This window comes from Polypterus senegalus, chromosome 6 (assembly GCF_016835505.1).
Source record: "Polypterus senegalus isolate Bchr_013 chromosome 6, ASM1683550v1, whole genome shotgun sequence".
Taxonomy (NCBI): Eukaryota; Metazoa; Chordata; class Cladistia; order Polypteriformes; family Polypteridae; genus Polypterus; species Polypterus senegalus.
Window position 1 is genome coordinate 30,762,668 of NC_053159.1, and position 22,773 is coordinate 30,785,440.

The 22,773-nt window shown below is 36.5% G+C and overlaps 1 protein-coding gene across 2 annotated transcripts in view; it reads left to right on the top strand.

Annotated features, from left to right (window-relative positions):
* Positions 1-5,963: 5,963 nt before the first annotated feature.
* hp1bp3 (heterochromatin protein 1, binding protein 3) overlaps positions 5,964-22,773 on the top strand; it is a 36,012-nt gene continuing 19,202 nt past the window's right edge. The window contains exons 1-4 of one of the 2 annotated variants that reach the window (XM_039755730.1): positions 5,964-6,059; positions 18,245-18,344; positions 19,706-19,880; positions 21,440-21,605. In XM_039755730.1, coding sequence (XP_039611664.1) covers positions 18,269-18,344; positions 19,706-19,880; positions 21,440-21,605 — 417 coding nt within the window. In that variant the 5' untranslated portion in view covers positions 5,964-6,059; positions 18,245-18,268. The remainder of the gene's footprint in view (positions 6,060-18,244; positions 18,345-19,705; positions 19,881-21,439; positions 21,606-22,773) is intronic. The other variant, XM_039755729.1, reaches the window with a different exon arrangement.

Below are 22,773 nucleotides of genomic sequence, written 5' to 3' on the forward strand. Positions count from 1 at the left end.
CCCTGCAGTCCTCACATTAGATTTTGTTTGCTAATGTATTCGGTCACTGCTAGTGCCCAACTCCATTTAAACTGTCTTGAGCAGATGAATCCTACATCACAAGTGGCATCCTGCACAGCTCTAAAGTTTGGCTTTCTCTGCCTTCAAAACCTCAAATGGGTAAAAGAAAGTTTTCCATTAAAGAGCAATTGCTGAGAATTTTCCATTTTTTGAGCATGGTAAGGCCTGTGACAGCAATATTCTAAGGTCATTAATGCAGTATGTACCTAGTACAGAGAAATTCTTACATGTGCAAATTAACATGCAACAAATCACCATTCCCCGGTGCCATGATTAGTGAGTATAGTTCAAATAACATTGTCTTTTGAGACATTTTCTCTGAAAAGTAGAATATAAAAGATGAATTATTCTTTTATGAATACTGCAAATGCTTATTATTAGTCTACTAGAGAAGAAAATCCAACCAACTACTATATTAAAGACATGGAGGATAATCCTGTTCTTAATGCACATTTTATGAAGAATCTAAGTGATAAAGCTGTGTGGCAATAATGAAGTACTGAAATGGCCAGGGTGAATATGTCTTAAAATATGGCTTCATGGTGGCACACTCATTGCAGAGATACCGAGGGAATAATAACATGATCACAACAAACCAGCTATGCTTTACTTCAAAGGTTCTCAAGTTTGGTGCTGGAGTGCTGCAGTGGACACAGCTTTTTATTAAAAATCCAGTTTCTTAATTAGTAAACTGATGTAGTTACAATTCCAAACCTTTTGTTGCCATGTTAAAGCCTTAATTAGCTACTTTGTCTATTTTTAATTGCTTTTTGATTTCTTATCCAGCTGACAATTAACAATAATGTACAAATAACAAAGGAACCAGTTGCTGAACATCTAACCTGTGTGTGCTCATCACAAAGTATGTGAGTATTACAAATCTGTGCACGACCAAATATCAGTTACCTTTGGAAAGGAAAAAATCTACAATATGAGAAGGACACTAAGAAGCTATTAAATTAAATAGGTTTTCCACAAGGATTGGGTTTACATTAAGGAAAAGGGTTTAAACACCTGCAGCTAACGGGCCAAACGTGACCACCCTTGATTAATTTGTGACATGGTGGTGTTGTCACAATTTCTAATCTCACCGAGAAAATGTTCTGAAAGAACAACAAAGTGCAAAATTGCCAGTTTTAAACTTAAAAAAAATATATACTTTTTTGCTGCATAGTCAATTCACCCTTCTTCACGTTCTTACCCAATGTACACTATTTCTCAAAAATAGTGCGGAACATATGAAACATGAATAAAAGATCATGCTAAAACTAGTATAAAATTAATCAGGGCAACGTCGGGTAGAATCACGGTGTCTGGCAATGCATGTAGTCACACAGGTAACAAAGCATTTATGTTACATGGCCAAATTAATCATCATGTAACTGCTTTATCTGGATACCAATCCTCTGCATAGGAAATAGAGTAGGATATAGCTGGCACAATGCTGCCACTTCTTGTGTAGTCTCGGGCATCTCATGCTCATAATAAATGACTGTAATATACAGAAGTTTTATTCTTTTATTTGCCAGGAAAATAATATACTGTAATCTACTGTAACTTTTTTCACACTTAAAATTGAAACTCCTAGTGCACTAGCAATGCCATTTGAGAAAGCAACACAAGAACCATAACTCTCTGTCCATATCCACTAACCATCTCCTACGTGTTCTTTTACAAGAGTACACATGATGCATTTGAGTACAGGACTGTACCACTCGTCCTTCCTACCCCAAGTGTAGGATTTCTTCTGATTATCTCTCTATTATAATAAAAAAAATCTTGGGAAGAGAGATGAGATGTGACGTGACTGATGAAAAGGGAAAAGAGATTGAATATATGGACATAAGTGATATGACAGAAGTGTGTAGATATTGTTTGGCTTTAAACTTTAAGTTGGAGAGTTGCAGATCATCTAATTTGTGTTTCCATCAGGAATAGGTAGTGTTTCTTCTCAATTAAGAATCCTATCCGCGAAATGTAAAAGTTTTGTTGTTTGGTGAAAGTGAAATCCACATACACGAGCGGCAGAGACGCAAAGTTGCTGGCATGTAGCGCAGGCAGGGGGGTTGGCAAGCGAAGCGAGCAGGGGGCAAAGCCCCCTAATCTACCATAAAAACAATTTTAAAACAGGATCCAGTGCATGCTTATGACTTCCCTAAATACGATGAAAGGGAGAGTTAGCTCTCTGTTCTTTCTATCTGCCACCACTAATTTCTGTATCATGTTTTAAGGTTCAGACATGATTGGGAGCTTTCACTGATTGTTCAAGATATTGGGTGGCAGAATCTACTATTACTTGAATATATTTATACCTATATACAGTTGTTTTTGAGTAGTTTAACTGTCAACATGATGTAGTAAAACCTTAGTATTAACCTTTCAGTGATTTTTGTTTTCCTTCTATATAGTCCCCAGTTAAGTGCAAGGGCTTGTCTTCCCCTAAATGGTCACCCATCATGTACACACAGACTCATTTTAGTAATTTAGGTGGATACTTAGAGCTGCTTACTCTCATGATCATCTACCTGATAATGTGTTATACAAAGCCAAGTTGCCTTTAACTGATATGACCCTCCTTTTTCACATATTTCAAGGAATCAATATTCAATTGAATCACTGTTGAATTAAAATTGCACAACTCTTTCTCAGGAAATGATTCACTCAGGGTTAAATGAAGGAGAATCTTGAGATGTGTTCTTGACTTGTGATTAAGTTTGAACTCAAAAGAATTAGTAAATAATACATGCTTAGTGCAGCCAATGAGCTGTAAAAAGTGTGCACTAAAGTTGAAAGTAAATAATTGTTACCAATTAGTATCACAAAACCAAATTTCTAAACAAAATTCAAATTTGTTGAATGTTCAAAAAACATGAATATTTTAACTTTTAAATTCAGTTTAAAATAATTCCAGTAAAGAATTGTACAAAACAAAATAATTAGTACATTCTAATCTCAATTTAGCATTACTGTATCATACTTGTGTGATTACTAACAGAATCATCATTGACAAGAGTTCTCATTTGTTGATATGAATATAGTTTGAACTGAAACGAATAAGGGTGCGAGTCAAGACTCATGATTCAGGCAGTTCTTGCACATCTGTTTTAAACGATTACCAGTGTCGCCTAAACAAAGGACGTTGACAACATCATACAGGACATGCATGTGCTTTAGCACACCTGTTGAGAATTGATTCGTTCATTTAGCGAAGAAGCCAAGTAAGGACCTGTAAGATGTTTGTTTCATAAACTACAGATTCTGATGTACTTTTCTTTTTGCACCAGTGTCATCAGCAGTAGAAAAAAGATGATTCTAGGATGCTGGCCTTAGGGGTGGAGTTTCAAAGAAAAAATCTATATTTGGATAAAAAGAAAAGATTAAAATGGCAATACAACACAGACATTGGACTGAAAATTACTGGAAAAGTGTGTTATGGTCAGCATCCCGGAATCATCTTTTTCTCTGTTGCGGGTGACACTGGTATTTGGCATGTATTTAAGGAAGATGCCAAATAGGACCTGTAAGGTGTTGTTTTTCAAACTACTGTCTCTGATGTTCTCGTCCTTATGCAGTCATGCACCTGGACCTTCCCCTTTTTTCTGTCCTGGGCACAGGTCCTGTTTTTGACAGGTCTCAGCCTTGCTTCCCTACAAAGACAAGAAAAAACACTCAAAAAAAATCTCTTGTAGGGGGGGAAAACAATGGAAGAAATCTTGGGAAAGACAATTCAGAGAGAGAACCCTTTCCAGCTAGGTTGGGAATGCAATGGGTATCAAAAGATGGGCTAAATACAATTGTGATGAGTGGTATTGGGAGAATTTTAAATAAATAATTGCATCCCAGGTAGCATGCAGACTTGCAATCAGGTGCAGGGTGCACAAGCATGTTTTATTCAGTGGTTAATTTGGATACATGGCCGATCACACCATATATACATGTGGAGGCTCACAGATTGGTCAGGCCCCTTAATATTGCCTCCAGTGGAGCGATATGTTGCACCTGCACCCAATTAAACAGGCACAATAGAGGAGCCTACACAGGACAGAGAAGGAGAGAATAATGGGACAAAAATGAAAGAGAGTGGAGGTTAATGGATGGAGAGAAGGGCAGACATGTCTCGCCAGTGCAATAGGAGGAAGGAGGCGGATAGAAATGTGAACCCTGGAAGGGTAGTGTGTGGCCACATTTCAAGTGGCCTGAGGGTTGCTCCTTGTAAGGACTTTCTACAAGGCCAGGAAATGGCAACAAAAAACCAAGGGAGTGGAGGGTCGGCAGTGCCTGTTCTGTTGGTAGACATCTTTCCATGCTCCGAGACCCAAATAGGGTAATCTGGGTATACATTAGTTTTAAAAGGGTTCATTCATTATAAAGGACTGCTTCCTGTGTAATTTTTATTTCATTTTAATAGATTTATGGATTGATTTTAACCTTCATCACCCTTTTTATGGATTATTTATTTTTTGAACTTTTACACTGCACTTTGGACATTATTTTGATTGTTTTAATAAAAGCACTGTCACTTTTGCACCTACCCTTTGGCTGGATGTTTGTGTTCTCATGTGCCTGGCTCATCTCGGTTATGACTATTGATGATCCAGGATCAAGAGGCTCCTGGGAGGAATGGTTAGTGTGGAGCTGACCTGGACTGTAACAACTACACACAGAACAGAGTAATTTGTAATCATCTTCACAGAGCTAGATGGCCAAACTATTATTGCCACCTCAGAATACAATACCACAATACAAAACTACTTTGTTCTTCACTAAGTGCAGGCACTCAGCACAACAACTCTCAGGGCAAAATGCAAGAGTACTGGACTATCACATATTAGGATACAGATTTGTTCAAATACTTTGTAAACAAAGTAGAAATTAATTCACATAGATGAAAATCAACAATATTTGTCCATCTAAGTGCAGAACCACTGTCAAAAGGAGTCAGACAATCCAGCCAAAGTCCGAGTTCTGGGGACTCTCAGCTCACCAACAGGACACGAAAAGGGTGGTGGCATCCTTGACAGGATGACCTGGGGGTGACCGTGTCTCATAAGAAACATGAACCACCTTTTTTGGAGGAATGCGGTCCATTTCACCACTTTAGGATACGCTAAGGGAGTTTACCATTATGGCTGCTGAAAATGGGGCTCCACAGTCATAAGTGAATAATTAATTTAAAATCAGTCTTTGGAAGTAGTAATAGCTATTAGAAACACTAGTAATTTTTTTTATATATATATTTTAAAATCCACCTTAATATTATCAATTTCAATCAAAAAAGATGAAAATTCCTGGGTGTGTCCTGACTTTTTGACAGTTATTTTATTTATAACATTATATGGGCCAAAAACTGAATTCCAGTTAATCTGATCAACTGAACTCTGTTAGTCCACACTTTTACTCGGTAGAACAATAGAGGAATACACAATACAAAGCAATGCCCCATAATTTTGTGCACAGGCTCTCGCCGCCCTAATCACACCATTGCTGTTGAGTTTTTTGGTTTTTTTTTTATGTCCCTCATTTTCTCAATTTCACAATTCGCTTGAACATCCACCACATTCATTTTACTTATGTATTCGTTGAAGCCCGGTGTTACTGTCCAAGTGTGTAACCTTCCCATTGTTGGACGCCGCACAACGTGATGTTTGTGCATTAACGTGCCATCCGGCTGCCGTACTTCTAAATTACAAAAGTATCGTGATATTACTACCCTGTTCGCGAACATCAATTCCTTAAAAGGGTAACGTTATAATTACAAAGATTATACTTAGAAGTTACGAATACACATACAAAAAAACTCTCCACCAAGACACTGCTTACCCGCTGCAGTAGCGTCAGAGAGCAGGAGTGACCGGGAAGCTCGAGCAGCAGCGCTTCGCGTGATCGACGTGTGGCGTACGCAAGGGGGCGGAGCAAACACACACACACACACACACACAAAAAAACCTAAATAAAGGCGACAGGACAGCGCGCATGAAAAAGCAAATCCTAAAACAAAGGTAGGTATGGCTCATTAACAGTAAGCTGCAAATATAGGAAACTGCGTTTATCCGTGCTAAATATGCATTTTTAACAATGACCCCGCAATGCACCGTCGGGTTGCAATTTGCAATCAAAAGCGTCAGCCAACTGCAACGCCATTACAGCTTGGATTCAATGGACAAGAGTGGCCATTTTTGGTAGGGGTCGCCAATATAGCATATTGCGAGTTTGTATGGGTAGCCGCAGTTAGACTTTGGGCTTTGCTTTCTTCACCGAAACCCGCTTTATGTAGTTTGTAAAGTCAAAGTTACGTGACTACGCAGATGATTGTGCTCCTTTCAATGGCTTTGTGGATTTCGGTGACCAGGCCCCGTGAAGATACAGTGAGTGCGCGTGCGCCGTTGCAGCCTACACTGATTCTCCAAATCCAACTTTACGAGGCTGATGTTAGCGGAGCGATCGAGTGCCAAGGTGTCTTAACGGAAAACAAACCGCGCGCGCCGTGGATGGCAGGCTCGGGCTTTGTCTGTGCACGATTCGGTGATTTGGTAACGAATTCGACGTAAATACTGATATTGCCCATTTTTTTGAGAGAATCCTGTATACGTTAAGAACAAGTAGCATTTCCTTTTTCAAACCGTAAAATGGAAGACACTTAGGAATAAACTAAGACTAACGCCTAATGGCCAGAAAACCGGACAAAGTACGGTTACTTAGAAGCGTTTTTTTTAACGTATTTTTCCTTTTATCTCAGATTTGTCAATATTTAACACAGAATGAATTTTACCACTTTGTTTTGAAATATGGTATTTATGTAAAAAAAAAAAAACTTCGACATCGTTAGATGAAATAAATCTGAGTGCCGCCAAAATTATGCGAGATTTATTCTGAATATTAAAAAATAAAAGATCACTTTTGTCTTTTTATTTTAAATATAGAATTTTAAAATTAATACCAGCACATTTCTTTAACGGATTGACAACGTAGTGTGGATTCAGAAAGTATTCAGACCCCCTTCACTTTCTGCACCCTTCGTTGTGTCGTAAATGTTGACAGATAACGGAAAAATATTAAAATATGTGATACATCTTGCTCTACGTATCCCGTCAGCGCTTTTCCTGGGTGTCTTCCTCTGTTTGAAACTCTCATGCCAGGCACTCCCTCCCCTACCACTCGCTAGTGCATTTCAATGGAGCCTGCATTTCATACTCCTGTAATTTCGAAACTCCTTGTTCTCCTCCTGTACACTTTTATACTTCCCATCTTTGAAAGCAACTCTCAGCATGCCTCCTACAGCTTTCCTCCTCCTTGTGTGTTTCACACACGCATTTCATATTTTGATCACGTCACTGAACTGACCTAACAGATTGTTTGGAGGAACTGGACACACAAAGACCTTTGCATTTTATTACAAAGTATATGCATAAATTTGCCAGTTCTGCCTATCTATCTGCTCTCAATAACCCATAATGTCAACATGAAAACCTGTTTTTAGAAAGGTTTGCAAATTTATTTAAAATCAAAGAGTCAATGTATTGATAACTTGTGCGGTGTAGTTTTCATTAAGGTGAAAATAAGTTCATAATTGTAAAAGAATGATCCATTTTAAAACAGTGTGTCTTTCTTAAGTTAATGTAACATTACGTAACTTGTAGTTCTGAGGTACACCAGACTTGCTGACCACAGTTGTTGATGTCATCTCTGGACATTTTAAACAACTGAAAATCGCTGGCTGTGTCACATTTAATGAATAAGTGCTGACCTTCCAGTGCAGTAGCCTCTTTGTGACAGCCAATAATGCGCTGCCTGACAGATCCGGCACTGTACAAAGGGTTATTGGGTACAGCAAATTCAACTGCAGTCTCTGCCCTTTTTTCTTTTTCCATTTTATCGTGGTATGTGCAACACAACTAAAAATAATATAATTTATTTGAGCAAGTTGCAGACTGAGTTACTCTGCATGTCATATTACAAGACTGTTTTCATGTTGAGTGCCCCACCAACTGCCTCTGACTCACTAAGATTATGTAAATGAAGTCTACAACTGAGAATTGCTGTTATGTGATATAGCCTTTATTTTGCAATCGATAAGCTACTAGGTGAGATAGTGAAGCAACTTGGCTCTGAATCCTTCCCTGTCAATTTTTTCAGCACAGTTAAATGTGCATTTTTACAGTAGAATATGGAGGAGTTTATAATTTTTCACAGTTACTGATACATGTTTATTTTCTGTATGTCACCAGTCTTCTATGTTCTGACCCTCTTAACAAAAGGGTCACTGGGGTTGGAGCCGATCCCAAGAAAATTGGGAATTAGGTGCAAGTCTGGAACAAATGCTGTACAATTGATTAATTGGAGAGGGCACAACCACTGGGCCAAGTAACCTAACAACACATTTTGATATTTGAAGATTACCCACACAGACATGGAGATGCAAGCAATACACAGGTAGTGCCAAAGGTCAAAGAACTATGAGGCGCCAGTAATAACTACTCTGTTAACTTATATGCTACCAGTGCACTGTTATTCCTATTCATGCACTTTCCAATAGTTACACTAAAAGAAAAAATTGGAAATAAAGAGCATATGAATAAAGCAGTATACATCATGCAAAAATGTACACAAATAAAACCATTCGAACATTCCTGGTGATACAGAATTGACACTAAAGATTTCCCAGTACTTCATAACCTCTTTTACTTAAGGGTTAATGTTTCTGACCTTTCCTTTCTGAATTGTGGTGCTATTCTACCATCTGCCTTACTGTAGAGGTGCAATTTGTGTTATGTAGGAAGTAAGTTGAGTTTGTTATTATGGGAAAGCATTGTAAGTATTTAGAGAAGATTGTGCAATAAAAAAATGCTTTTTTTTCTTTAGTTAGAATTGTATTTACACTTTAAATTTATTGCCATGCAACACAATTGCTAGGACTTTCTCAGTGTCCGATTTATATATATATATATATATATATATATATATATATATATATATATATATATAATAAAAATCAAATACAACCTTGTATTACATTTGAAAGTAGAAGTTCAAGGGAATCAACTTTGACTATGCCCTCCAGACCTTTAGAAAAGTGATCTTCAAGTTCAGTCATAGTTCACTTCTAACTTAGCTATTCTCTGTTCACCCTTCAGAGCATAGCATACCAGATTAAAAGTTATCTTCTTCTTATTCTTATTTTAATTGACTGTATATTTAAGTTATCTGCCTACAAATGACTTTAAGAAATATATAAATATTTGTATACTTTGTCATAGTTTTAAATCTTAATATTTCTTTTTCCATTTTCTTTTTAATTTAACGTTTTCTGTAGAATTTACTCCCTTAATGAAATAGTCCACCTAAAAATGCATATTTTCTTTATTTTACTTACCCCATTTAGTTTGTAGTGATGGCTGAGAAAATGTTTCAATCTCATATTTTCATGCAGAACGAAAGAAAAGCATTTGACATAATAGTCCCTAATGATGATCTATGCTGTGCAAATGCAAACAATATGAAAAATGTTCATGGAAAAAAAAAGAATTCTACTTTACTCCGGTCACATAATCTATATGTGCATGGACCAGTCATATGCTGAAAATGTTCAAAAAAAGCATTTATTTATTTATTTTAAATATCATTAACAGTCATTTTTTGGAAAGATAGCATTCATAACAAACATCTATGCCACATTCCCATAATTCTGTGCTTTTGAATTGAAGAGCCACATCTCTTCTTCATTCACTGGTCAAGAGTCCTGTCTTCAATTTAAAAGCACAGAAATTATGATGATTACCAGCAAGCAATTTTTTTAATTAATTGCACTGTTTTATTATTTAGTGTTGTCAACATTTGGATACAATTAAGAGGGCAACGTATGTATGAAAAGGATGAATTAAAAAGAAAATGGCAAATTAAACTTAAGCATTTCAAGTTTTGGCAAAAATAAAAATACTTCTGAATTTCTTGGAACAAGAAAATAAAAAGAACAGCTCACTTAACAACTAGATAATTTAAAAGCATAGAAGAATGCACAGACTGTGAAATTGGTTGGAATTAAAACCTGAAACCACAAAGAGTCCCTCAGGACTAATATATATAGAAAGGACGTTATTTCAGATCTCACGTTTATGATTGAATGTCTGTAATTAGGTAAACCTTAAGTAGATGGCAGTACAGATATAGTTAATTGCTCTTTTCACACTGGGTCAGCTGTGTTGATAGTCTTTAAGTGGTTCTATTATCATTTAATAATGAGTTGTTAATAACACCACCAACAATCTACATTAATCACATTTGAACCCGTGTGTGTTCATGATAAAGAACTGTTTTAGTAACATTTGGTTGGAAGGAGTGAGAAAAAAAAAATGCGAGGAACTAAATTAGTTAAAAAGATGGACACACGTAAAAAGCTACATAATTCAATAACATTTCATTAACATTTGGTTTCTGCTTAAGATATTATTTGAAGTAATAACCTGTAGACAGTCTTTCCCTTCTACAAATAATGTTGTTATTCCTGCACTTGATCGGGTGGTTCTTAAACTGTCCGTAGGCAAAATCAAAGTTTTCTTCTAGATGTCCTTATAGACCCTCCATGTTAAAGTATTGATTGGCACCTAAGTACCAAGTAGAGCTATCAAATTATACAAAATTAGTTATCAAATGCTCATTAAAAATAAGTAAATATTCAAACGTAGGTTAAACGTTCTAAGGGCTACTACTTGTACATTTGTATTTAACATGACTTTGCATGCTTTAGTATTAATATTTTTCCTTCTTTGTTCACAGTGCCTCTACCAAGCATGTGGCGCTTCTGTATCGTGCACTGTATTAGCCTTCACAAAAATGGGATTTTCTGTGCATGGAAAGTGACATGATCAAAGAGAAAAGTGGAAGCGGGTCACCTCAAATGTTTGTAAAGCATTTATAAAACCCATAAAAAATCACTCGCGATTACTTAAATACACACCCCCACACTCTGCCTCTTCCTCCAGCTCTCCTCTCCACCATGTGCATTTCTCGTTCATGGGTGCAAAAGACATGAAGTCAGTGCACATATATATTATATAAGTTGAGTCATTTGAGTTACTGAATGGACTGAATACTACATTTTACTTATCTTTAAGTATTCCCCCTGTTATATTTTTTGCTTGGCAAACACATTTATGAACAGCAACTAAAAAAAGATTAAGTCAGAAAAGACACCAGCTTTTGCTTGCTACAATGAATGCTTAACAGTTTAAATAGAAAACAACAGACAATCAGAAATCTCCGGTTCAAGAGTAAAACAGAACAGTATAAGGAGCAAAACATACTTTTAAGATGCTGGATGAGTGTCTAAAACCTGTTGTTAGTACAACCATTAACCAGAAAGCAGAGTAGTGTTGTAGAGAAATCTGTTAAGTTTTATAAATGATGATACAAACTAACAATAATTATAAAAAATGCTGATTATGAATGTGATGTGTCCAACACATGCAGTATTTCAGCATAACATGTCTGGAGTAACATTGGCAAAATTACTGTGAGAAAAAAAAGTTCTAACATTGTCAGCATTTGCTTTCACATAAGAATTTTTTTCATATAGATTCAAATTATGTTCAAATAGTGATTTCCACTAAATATAAGAATAAATACAAGAACAGAAGTAGAACAGTACCAAAAAATATAAAAGAGAAATAAGTTGCTGCCCCTCTGAGTCTACAAAAGCAGGATTTGCCCCCCTGCAGTGCAACTCTGCTTCAGTTGGGGTCTCCTGCAGCAGTAACCAGCATCCTCCACTGTTCTTCCACTTTTTTCCCCACTTCCTTCATGAGTACTTAACACTTTGAGGGCCTTTACCATAAGGCATATAGTGCCTCTGACAGCAGCTGTAAGAGGTGTCCTGTCCAGGATAGAGTAAACTGACCTGTTGACATTGTCCTGACTAGGTCCTCCATCACAATGAACACATTTTTCTAATATTTACAAGGTAGTCATGACTATAAAAAGATTTTCAGCCACTTTTTGCAGTAAAATAGTACTTTATATAGAAAAAAATTCTGCTCAGATACTCTGTATTGCTACTAAAGCAACACCATTGGCCTTACAGAAATTAGTGCTTGCTGCTGTGCTACAAAGCAAAATGTTAGTTTAACAACAAATAAAGTGGTATGAGTCACTATGCCATAACAGTGCTGTTCTAAGGAAAGAAAGTACTTGTAACTATATATATTTAATCACACGATCAGTGCTTATGTAGCCAAACAATACAGTACTAAAAAATACAATCTTCTGAAAGTACACAGTCAGCATTTTTTTTCTTGTCAATTATTATTAAAATGCAGACCTCCTTGAGCAAGATAAAGCCAAATGCTCAAGCATTTATGTGGTGAAAGTGAAAATTGAAAGATAGACCTAACTAACACTGTCGGATAGCACAGGAAATGAAATTAAAAGTTTTACTAAAGTTGGCTTTGATAATTGTGTCAACAAGATATTCTTAACACTGTACAGATAAGCAGTCTGTTATGTTTTAAAAGTCACTTCCTCCTTTGTAAGTCCCATTTTTGTGTTTTACATGTCTTGATCATTCTAAAATGCATTCTGACTCCTGACATGACATCAGACCCAAATAGAACAGTCATAGAATAAAGGGTGTTAGAAACAAGAGAAAATATAAAATTTGTTTAAAAAATAAAAGTCTATTTTTAGGATGAAAATTGTTTCTCTGTTTTAATGTCCTAAACATTCATCATTTAATTAGGCTTGCAAGACACCTCTTCAGGCACAGTTTGTAAAGTAATCGGCTGCTCCATCAGTTTGGCTTTTATGCCAGCAAACCATGCTTCTAATGTAAAAATCCCGATTTTTAGGTAAATTTTTGCAGGAGTTGTGGTATACATTCATTTGGCCGAGAAACTTGTGTTTTTCAGTGAAGCAATATTAATGAATTAAAAAAAATAGTGTCCCCCATAGGTGTTCTAATTGCCATACTCATTTTCTTATGAGCACTGGAACAGGTTAACTTAAAAAGTATTTCAAAATGTAATGTTTGATGCCACAAAATAATTTATTCAAGCCTATGACCCATTGATTTATTCATTTGAAATGTTTAACCCAGCCTTCCTGCAGTCATTTTTAAGTTGTGGTTCAGATCTCAACACCATCGTGTTTGCAGTGTCCTCCTGTTTCTTCACAGGTTTTGTCTGCTTACGCAGATCTCCTGTATTCCAAAGACGTGTTGGTCAGTATGACTGGTAATCATCCCTGGTATGGCTGACTATAGGTGTTATATGTAATCGTGTTGTACTATAATAGACTGGCATCTCACCAGAGTTAATTGTTTGGCCCAACATTGCTAGCATATGCTCTGGCTCACCATGAGTCATGAAGCAGAAAGAGCTGAATTCAGGAAATGGGGGAATAAATATACAGGATTCAAAACTGGCAGCAGTCTGCTAGTTCAAGGCCATACAATATCTTTTCAGAATAGCCAATTTTACTGGAATAGTGGTCCATTGTGCTTCTGAAATATTTCCTCCAAACAATGTTCACAAAAGTTCTGTGAAAAGCCCTTCACTGTTAAGAGTAGTAGTCCTTCCTGTATTCTGTATAGCAAGACAGATCGATTTGAATAGCTAACATAACAAAAGCTCATGTTTGTGCAGGTACATTAACTTAGGGTCACATCGGCAGTAATAGCTATTTTCATGTTCTGCCTGCTGTTTCTTTAGTAAGTCTTAACATTTCTCTTGCTTGAATGGTTTCATTTTAACCAGGCATTGGGTAGATGGGGATTTCTATGAAAATGAGGGGTTGACATTGGTAATCAACTGTAAACAGTGACGAAACCTGCCATTATGTTTTAGTTCGCTAAACTAAAGTTAGCTTCATTGGTTTGACCAAGATTAAGATTCCCTGTGCTTGAGTGAGTAGCAAAGAGCAAACAACGGCAAAAATGGCATGAACATCTGCCAAGAAATCGAAGCGAATGCGTAAAGTGAAATACTCTGTGGACAGTGTTTTGCATATTATCACTGAATTGAACTCTGAGTTATCAAACTCCCCTCGCTGATCGTGGTGCTGAACAGTATGAACACCAGGGAGTGCGCCAGCTCCCCAAGACCTGACACAACAGGCACAAGAACAAGTCCAGTGCATGCAAATCTTTTATTAAAATTTGGGAAACATTTTCCTTTTTGGTTCCCCGCCATCAATGTACAGAACAAAGTGCAATGAAGCACACAGCACTTTGCCTCCTCTCTTTCTCTCTCTCTTCTGCCTCCACTTCTCCATCAAGCTTTGTCTTCTTCCTCCCAACACTGGCTCTTCAAATGGAGTGAAGTGGCACCTTTTATAGAGCACCTAGAAGTACCCAGGTGTCCTGTAATCTCCATTCAGGTGTACTTCTGGGTGTGGCGGCAGTCCTGTGGAGAATGTCTCAGCTGTTCCCTATGCGGTTGAGCTTCCATGCTTCAAACTTGTGGCACCTTAACAAGCAGTATGGACTGACCTCTATTATTCCAGGGAATGTACTACCCTGTGCAAGCTCTTTCCCCCATAACGTCCCTTAAGAATTGAACCTGGCCAGATAAGAGTCACGGCTGTACATTACAATAGGTATGTGTAGCTAACACCCCTATGGCAACATTCGCCTGAGAGGGCCGCCACAATTGGCGCTTTTCCACTGCATAGTACGGCACAGCACAGTTCAGTACAGCTCACCTTGGTTCGGCTCGGTTTGCGTTTCGACTGCAGTTTAGTACCACTTTAGAGTGGGCGGGATCATTCACGTGTCGTTATAGTTGTGCCACCTCTACTGCTCGCTCTTCATTTTTTTTAACTTGTCCCTACACTGTTTGTAAGTCCGATGGTAGTCATGTGCGCCCAAGAGCTTAGCGACCTCCTGAAAAACTTTTTCATTCCGCTTCGCCCCATCCAGCTCTCGCTGGATCCGCTCCTCGGCTACCAACGAGAGGAACGTCTGTACTTCCTCAATAGACCATGAAACAGCCATTTTTGGTTAAAACAAAATGGTGCGTCCGAACCTTCGCTGGCTGTGCTAAAAATCTAGCGGGTCTGTTGTGTCTCGTGTCGCAAGTTCAGTGACGCAGTAATGACGATTTTCTCCGACCAATCAGTGACCAGCAGAGTTTACACGTCACGTTTTGGTAACAGTTCGGCGCGCTTGGAACCTCGGCTGAGGTGGTACTAAAAAAAGGACCAGGTACCAGGTACTGTTCCCAGTGGAAAACCCCCCAAAAGTGAGCTGAACTGAACCGTGTCGTGCCGTACTATGCAGTGGAAAAGCGCCTTTGCAGTGACGAGGTGTAAACCAGATTGAGATGCACTGCAACCCCCGCTCCATGCAAAGACAGCCTGGCAGCCTGCATGCTGTGCATTGCTGATGAACTGGCAGCCCCAGCACACAGCAAAAAACATTTTATGTTGATTTCCGTGTGAAACCATTGGTTTGTGTGCTTTTCAGAAAACTGTGGAAAAAAACATTCAGCCCTCAGAGAGGTAAAAGAAGACTGTTGTGATGCCAACACACTTTTATAATATTAGGAGAGCAAATCTGCATCTTCATGTCATAGCACAACAGTAAAAGTTATAATTAATTAATCAGCATGTAGTAGAAATTAATTAAATGTAGTATTTTTGAGGTTCATTTTCTTTTTTAATTGTGGTTAAAGGTAAACAATAATGTTCTATTTTTCAGTAGCAAAAATATTCTTTCTTGTCAGAGCTGGTCCACTGTTGAGATAGTGGAAGAACTCAAATCCCAAGAATCAACATGATGATTAGCAGATGGGCTCCCCATGTATGATATAGATCATGCCACTAGTTTAAGATTGGCTTATACTAGCATCATGCCATAGGACAGTAATGCATGCACAAACGTTAGTTTGTCCATTTTCTTAACCCTCTTATCCTCTGCAGGTGGAGCCTATCTCAGCAATCATCAGGTGCATGGCAGAAACAATGGTTAGGCAAGACTCGGTGTCCTTCAGAGAGTGAACACACAAACACACACCCATAAACACTATGGCTGGTTCAGCAATACCAGTTCATATAACCTGTATGTCTTTGGACAATGGGGGGACTGGAACACCTGGAGGACAAACACTGCTAGATTAGTGTTAGAGGACTAAAAGTTTCTCAAAAAGAGAACCATGGGACACAAAACACTTCAGACCTTTTAATTTCTTTGCTAGGAATTATCAACTTTATTTTAAAATACTGCTCAGGTGAAACAGTAGGGGGTGGTTTAATTTAAGTTGACAAAGTAAATGGAGACCATACTTGCTCTGGCAAAGAGGCTTTAATACACTCAATAAAGACTTCTTTATCCAAAGAAGACTCGGATCTGTGGGAGCAAGTCACTAACACAGCCCACAGGATCTTGCAAAGGAATAACTGAGAAAAGGAATTCAGGAACAAATCTCTAGTTATAGTGTTGCTGTGCTCTCTTCGCTTTTACGTATTTTAAGAGCCCATAGGTAGCAGGGAGTTTTGAACGAAGCTGATTCAAATTTTAAGTCGTTCTTTTTTTTAAAATGGCTTCTACTAAAGCTGCCTCATCAGGATCATTTTGCCCAACAGTGAAGAATTTGTTGTCCTGGACACACATACAGTATGTATTATATTGTATATTCACACACACAGTATAAATGTCCGACTTCAGGCAAATATCTATCTCTGTATCTTATAATGCCTTACATATCTGTTATATAGTGCCTTTCATATCTTTCCAACCATTCATCCATCCAGTGCCTTTGTCTATCTAAATGCTTGCTTTACTAAGCAATTTTCACTACAGAACACTTGGATCAGTAAATTGGCCGATCACAAGAAAAACCTTTTTCAGCATCTGCTTTTCTAAGCTTTATAGTATTTTAGTTGTAGGTCTCTTTTACGCCAGGTATTACATTAATTCAGATAGCCCATATGTAAGCAGAGTGGAGCAATGTAGATCAGAGATGATTGGAATATTAGCCTTTACTTTAAAGAAAGTGCAGTAAAAAACTAAGTAAAAGGAATAAAAGGCATCATCCTATGCAATTAGACAAACAACAAGCAAAGCTACTTTAATTCATACCTTTTTATTTTTTCCTTTAATTAAAACAAACACTACTTATCTGAGTTAGGATAGCGAGGGAGTTGTGTTAAGTACTACAGCAAACCTTTTTTAGTTATGAAAAGAAAAAATAAAGAATTTTACTTTTGATAGATCTGCAGCATTTTTAAAGGTTTGTATTGTGTTTATTATTTGTTTGTGTTTGTCATAAAGCCTAAGATTTGGTAAGAAACAAGTGCTTTAATGCATATTTATAATTGCACCTCAGAAATTAGGAACATTAAATATATTGATGTATATTTTAATAACAAAAAGGCTATAGTGAAATTGATTAAAATGATTAAAACCTATAAGTTCATGTGTTTACATTTAAGCAGTGTTTAACTGCCAATATCAATTAAGTTAATCTGTGTGTGTGTGTGTATACAGGGTGGGTCAAAATTATGTTATGGCGGAAACAATTCATTCACAAAACATGCTTCATAAGTGCAAGATGATGTACAGGAATGTCTCAACCTGTTCGCCATCATGTTCAACACATGTACCATATGTGGCACATAAATTGTCCACAAAAATTGTATATAAGTATACATAGCAGTACTATTAGTGTTCAAATGATTTTGACTCACTCTGTATGTGTGTGTGTGTATATATATATGACAAATGGTAAAAACTACATTTGTAAATTAAGCTTTGTTTCCGAGAAGTATATTACAGGAGAAATTAAACAATATGACAGCTTGCAATTATGAGAACCATTTTATTTTTTTAATATTTTATTAGTTAAAAAAGTATGTATTAAATTGTTTTATTTATTAAAATTTTTTATGGTAACTGAACTTAATTTTGTTGAATTTCATTTTGTTATTAAAAAATAAACAGGCAACATCTGGATTTCTTGTTTAATTATAACAATACCAAGGTTAACTCTGTAATATATATATATATTATAAGGCTTATCCGCATCTGGTTATGCTGAAGCTTAGTTTGAAAGTTTTTTTTAAAGATATAAAGAAAAAAAAACAAAAATCAGAATTGGTTTATCCAGTAACTGATATCGGTGGTCAGCCCTAAAAAAAAATCCCGATCTGAGCAACATTAGTATAAATGTTTTATAAATTAATATTTTTTGTCCAACAGCAAACTGCAAGTCACTCTCCAGCCATGCCTATTCGTCGTGCTGCAGGGCCACCATCCCAGGAAACGGTGCCCAAAAGTACACCCGCTGGAAAACAAGCAGGTACAATAATATGTATATTTGTTTCCTTTTCTTTTTTTCCGTCCTATTATTGCCTTAAGTTTTGCTTACATGTTAATATGTGTTATAAAATGTATTCTTTCACTGTATATAGTAACAGCAGTATTCAGTATTGAACTATCCAAATGTAATAGTGGCAGTAATCCAAAAATAACTATTTTTGGGATAGTAGAGATTTTTAAGTTTTATACAATACTATAAAACAATTTTATGCATGGTTGCTCAAGGCAAAAGCTTATAAAGTCTTCTTAATACTATTTATGTTCTGTTAGAGTAAATCATGTGTTAATATATCCAGTGCAATTTCAGCATGAATAACCATTTGATTACTCTAACAGCATACACTCCGTAAGTTTAAAGAGTGGCTGCCATCTCAGGTTGCTGTGATTAATAGCTACAAGAGCCCAGTTTAAAGTGTCAAATGTCATGTCATTAGATTTGGGTGGCATGTTGTGTGAGAAATGTGCTTAATCACCTAAAGTCAGCTGTCACACCTGTAGTGATTTAGTTGGCATATACATATATATTATACTCACGGTGCCTCTACAAAGTATGAACTACTTATGAAAATGTTGCATGTATCCCATTTGTGGCACTCAGCTGGTGTCATGCACTACAAACGTATTTAATGTTTGTTTAACAGTTTCCCCAAGTACCAGTAGCCTTTTTTTGTGTTAATATTTGTTCTTGCTGTTATAATAACAATAAAGTATTAACAAATCAATCACGTAAGTATATATTTCACCTAGTATTATATAGTTTGACTATATTTAGATATTTACTTAATTTTAATTGGAATGTTGAAACCTCATTTTTTGGCTATTTTGACAGCCCTAGTTGATATAGTTCTTTTTGGGAGAAGGCAAGCTTTCTCCCTAGTCAATGTAATTGAAAAATAGGACATTATAACAAACACTTAAAGCCATTCTTACAAAGAGGCCGTGCCATCTTTTCAAATCAAGGGTGCACATGTTTTTCTACCCCAGGAAATTAAACAAAAAATAAATAACCACAAACAGTGTATTTTGTATTGTTTAATTAAATTGTTATTAATAAAAAATAAAACATCTGAACTTTTTCCCTACAAACACAACCATTGACACATGGAATAAGTAACAATCAGTGTGTTAGAGAATGAAACTTTTGGTCTTTCAAATATTTGTTCAATGTTATTTTGGTAAAATTAGACAAATAGGATTAGTATACTTGGGATCAATGGCCTGCTCTTGTCAGAATTTTTGTTAAATGTGCAGCATTTTCACAATACAATATGTTACAAATGCTCTTTAATTTGAAGTCTAAGTATATACTTTTAAAATTAGCTGATTCTGTGATATTTGCAGCAAAAGATGTAGATGCAAGTTCTGAGGAATCTGTATCAACTGGTGAAGAGCAGGAAACTGAAGTTCTAGAGGCTACAAAATCACAAGAAGAATTAAAAAATGGAAATGAAGAAACTCAAAAGTCCGAAGAGGAGAAGAAGGATGAAGAAAAATCTGCAGAAGGGCTAAAAAAAGAGTAAATTTTTTCCTGTCTTTGTACATGGGGGAAGGGAAGTAATCATTTTACTTGGTATTTCTAATGTTTAAATAATAGTCTTAGCAGCATGAGTAATCATGGATTTAATATACTCTAATTATTCATATACTGGGAGCATTTTATTGGTTTGAATTTAATCATTATTAATTTTGTGTTATTTTGTATTATATATTGTGTTTTTTATATATACTGTACACATATATACATATATATATATATACACATACACGTAATATGCATTTTGTAAAACAGTTCTCAAGAAGTGCTTATATTGCTGCATTATGTTCTATTCAAGTGGATGTGAACTATTTAACAAGTATTTATAAGCTATAATGTTCTGCTTTACTTCATTGATTTTAGGGATTTGTTCTACTGGTATTAATAAAAGTACACAAACCCAGAGTTAATTGTATATTACATCAGTATATTTATGGCACTTTACTGTAGATCAAAAGATTAAAGCTAAGATACTGAGAGAAAGGTGTCTCAGGACACACATTAAAATATATGTTTTTACAGAGAACAGTCTTAAGTTAATGGAGTTAGATTTGGATCTAAAAGTTGAAACAAAAAGTATTACGTTGACAAAGATATCAGCAATGCCTGGTCATATTGCACATCTGTTCCTGCAATTTCTGGTTACATTTACGTCATTTTTGCAAGTCGGGGACAGTCACGGCCCCCTCCTATGCCAGCCATTCGTGTGTTCTGATGTGTTATGCCTCCAACCAGCCTGCAATTTGTCCTGCCAAAATCAAGCAGGTTTAGTTTTGTCCTAAGTCTAAAGGGGTGAGCTCTGGGTGTGTGAGAGTTCAGAACCAATGAGTGCCTAGCAGGAAATACAATACATGCAATACAGCATAGAGGAGTAAGGAATGCCAGTGCTTTGGATCTAACAAATAGAAGAAAGGGTTATCTGTTTGATGTGGCATTTTTTACATACTGTGACAGAATGGAAAAAAGGGGGAGAGATTGCGGCTAAACACACCATACCTGGAAAGTATTGTTAATAACATTAGCTTTTTCAGGCAGGACATTATAGGGTGTGCTGTCAGTACTTATTTGTGAAACTGTTTTGGAATGTTGTCACAGAGTCATGCCCTGCAATCTAGTCATTTCATCTGACATCCTCAGACAGGAGATCAGCAATTCCAATCATCAAATTTTCATCAGATCCATTCTGACTATTAAGTCATGTCATGTGCCACCAGGTTGAGACTGTTAATATAATTTTGTTCCTCTTGTTAGATGTATGTTGTTTTTAGAAAGTGTAGCGTCTGAACAAGATGTACTTTATTGATGAAATACTGGAAGTTCACAAGCAAATGCTTCTGGATGTCTTGTAAGCAGCTTTCACATATAAGTGAATTTCAGATTTCAATTAACAGTGATGTGAAGCGTTAACCATAATCCTTATTTTACAATACATGTTTATATCTGTAGAAATTTGTAATGTACAGTTTATGTTCAGATTAATAATAGAAGAACGCCTAGCTAGCCAATCACTGTATTTATATTGTCTTGATTTCTAATTACAGGGACAAAGATACAGGCAAAGAAAAAGAGAAGAAAATCACAGTTAAAAAGACTATTCCCTCGTGGGCTACAATGTCTGCTAAGCAGCTTGCTCGATCCCAGAAACGTGCTAATGTTGCCTTGTATTCCCGGCCAAAACTAGATGCAATTCTCACAGAGGCAATTCAGGTTTGTTAATGTCTGTGCATCCATTGATTTAAAAAGTAAACTATATATTTTTGCCACTATTAGTCACTTGGCATAGATCATAGTGTATTTATTGATGTTAATATTTTACAATTATTTTTTAAATTCTGAGCTGTTTAACTTGATAATTATTTTTAATAATTATTTCCCTGTGAGCCCTGTTTTCCAGATATGCATTCATTAGTTTCTAGATATCCTATTCTACTATCTACAAGGCTATGGCTGTGATATGCAACCCACCTTTTACAGCTCCAGTAATAACCCTTATGGATAATCATTTTACAAAAGCAGATTCTTTTGCCAAGTTTATATTTTATAGTTCAGAATTTCTGGTGATCCATAATAACCCCTCTACCTTAAATATAGTGTAATGACGGGCAGACAGAAAATACTGAATAACAGTAGCATTGCATGTCTGTGGCTGCATAGAATGAAGGAATTGCCTTTGCTAGAGGTGGGGTCTCCATTAACCTTGAAGTGCTGATGGAGCCTGCAGTTACTACAGGCAGACAGGGTGGGGCAGAGGAATGAGTTGAAAAGAAGCTGAATGTTAACCTTTTGCAAGTCGAATGGAGCCACCCTATGAGGTCATCACTTTAGACATATTCCTCCATAGTAGTTCATTTAGAAGAATTAATGTCTGGCTGCACTCTTGATTGTTATAACTCACTTTGCTCAGATATGATGACTGTAAATGTACTGATTACTTGATTTGTGAACTGCAGATTGTTCACGAACCACAGTTTGAGGATTACTCTACATGACTGTAGCTGCAGGTCAAGCAGCCAATTAGTCACTAAAGTTTTAGTTATCTTGTGGGGTCCCATCTACTGTAGTGGCTTGTAGTCCGTAATGTGAGTCAGATCTCTTTCATAGCAGGATCTACCAGAGTCCCTGCCAAGGCATTCCATTGTAAAGCTGCATCGCACAGTCACCCCAGCAGCAACCTTTAACTCGGGTACTAGACAAAGTTAGTTCTTCTCTATTGATAAGTTTTATTAGTTCTGCTCCCAAGTCTGTCTCAGATGTTTCATTCTGGAGGAAAAAAAGATAAAATTATATTTTATCATAGTCTTTCTGAGGTCCTTCTCTTTCTAAGATGTTGGTTGCAAACCTATGACAATAACCCAAATGTTTCTTTTATTTTAGG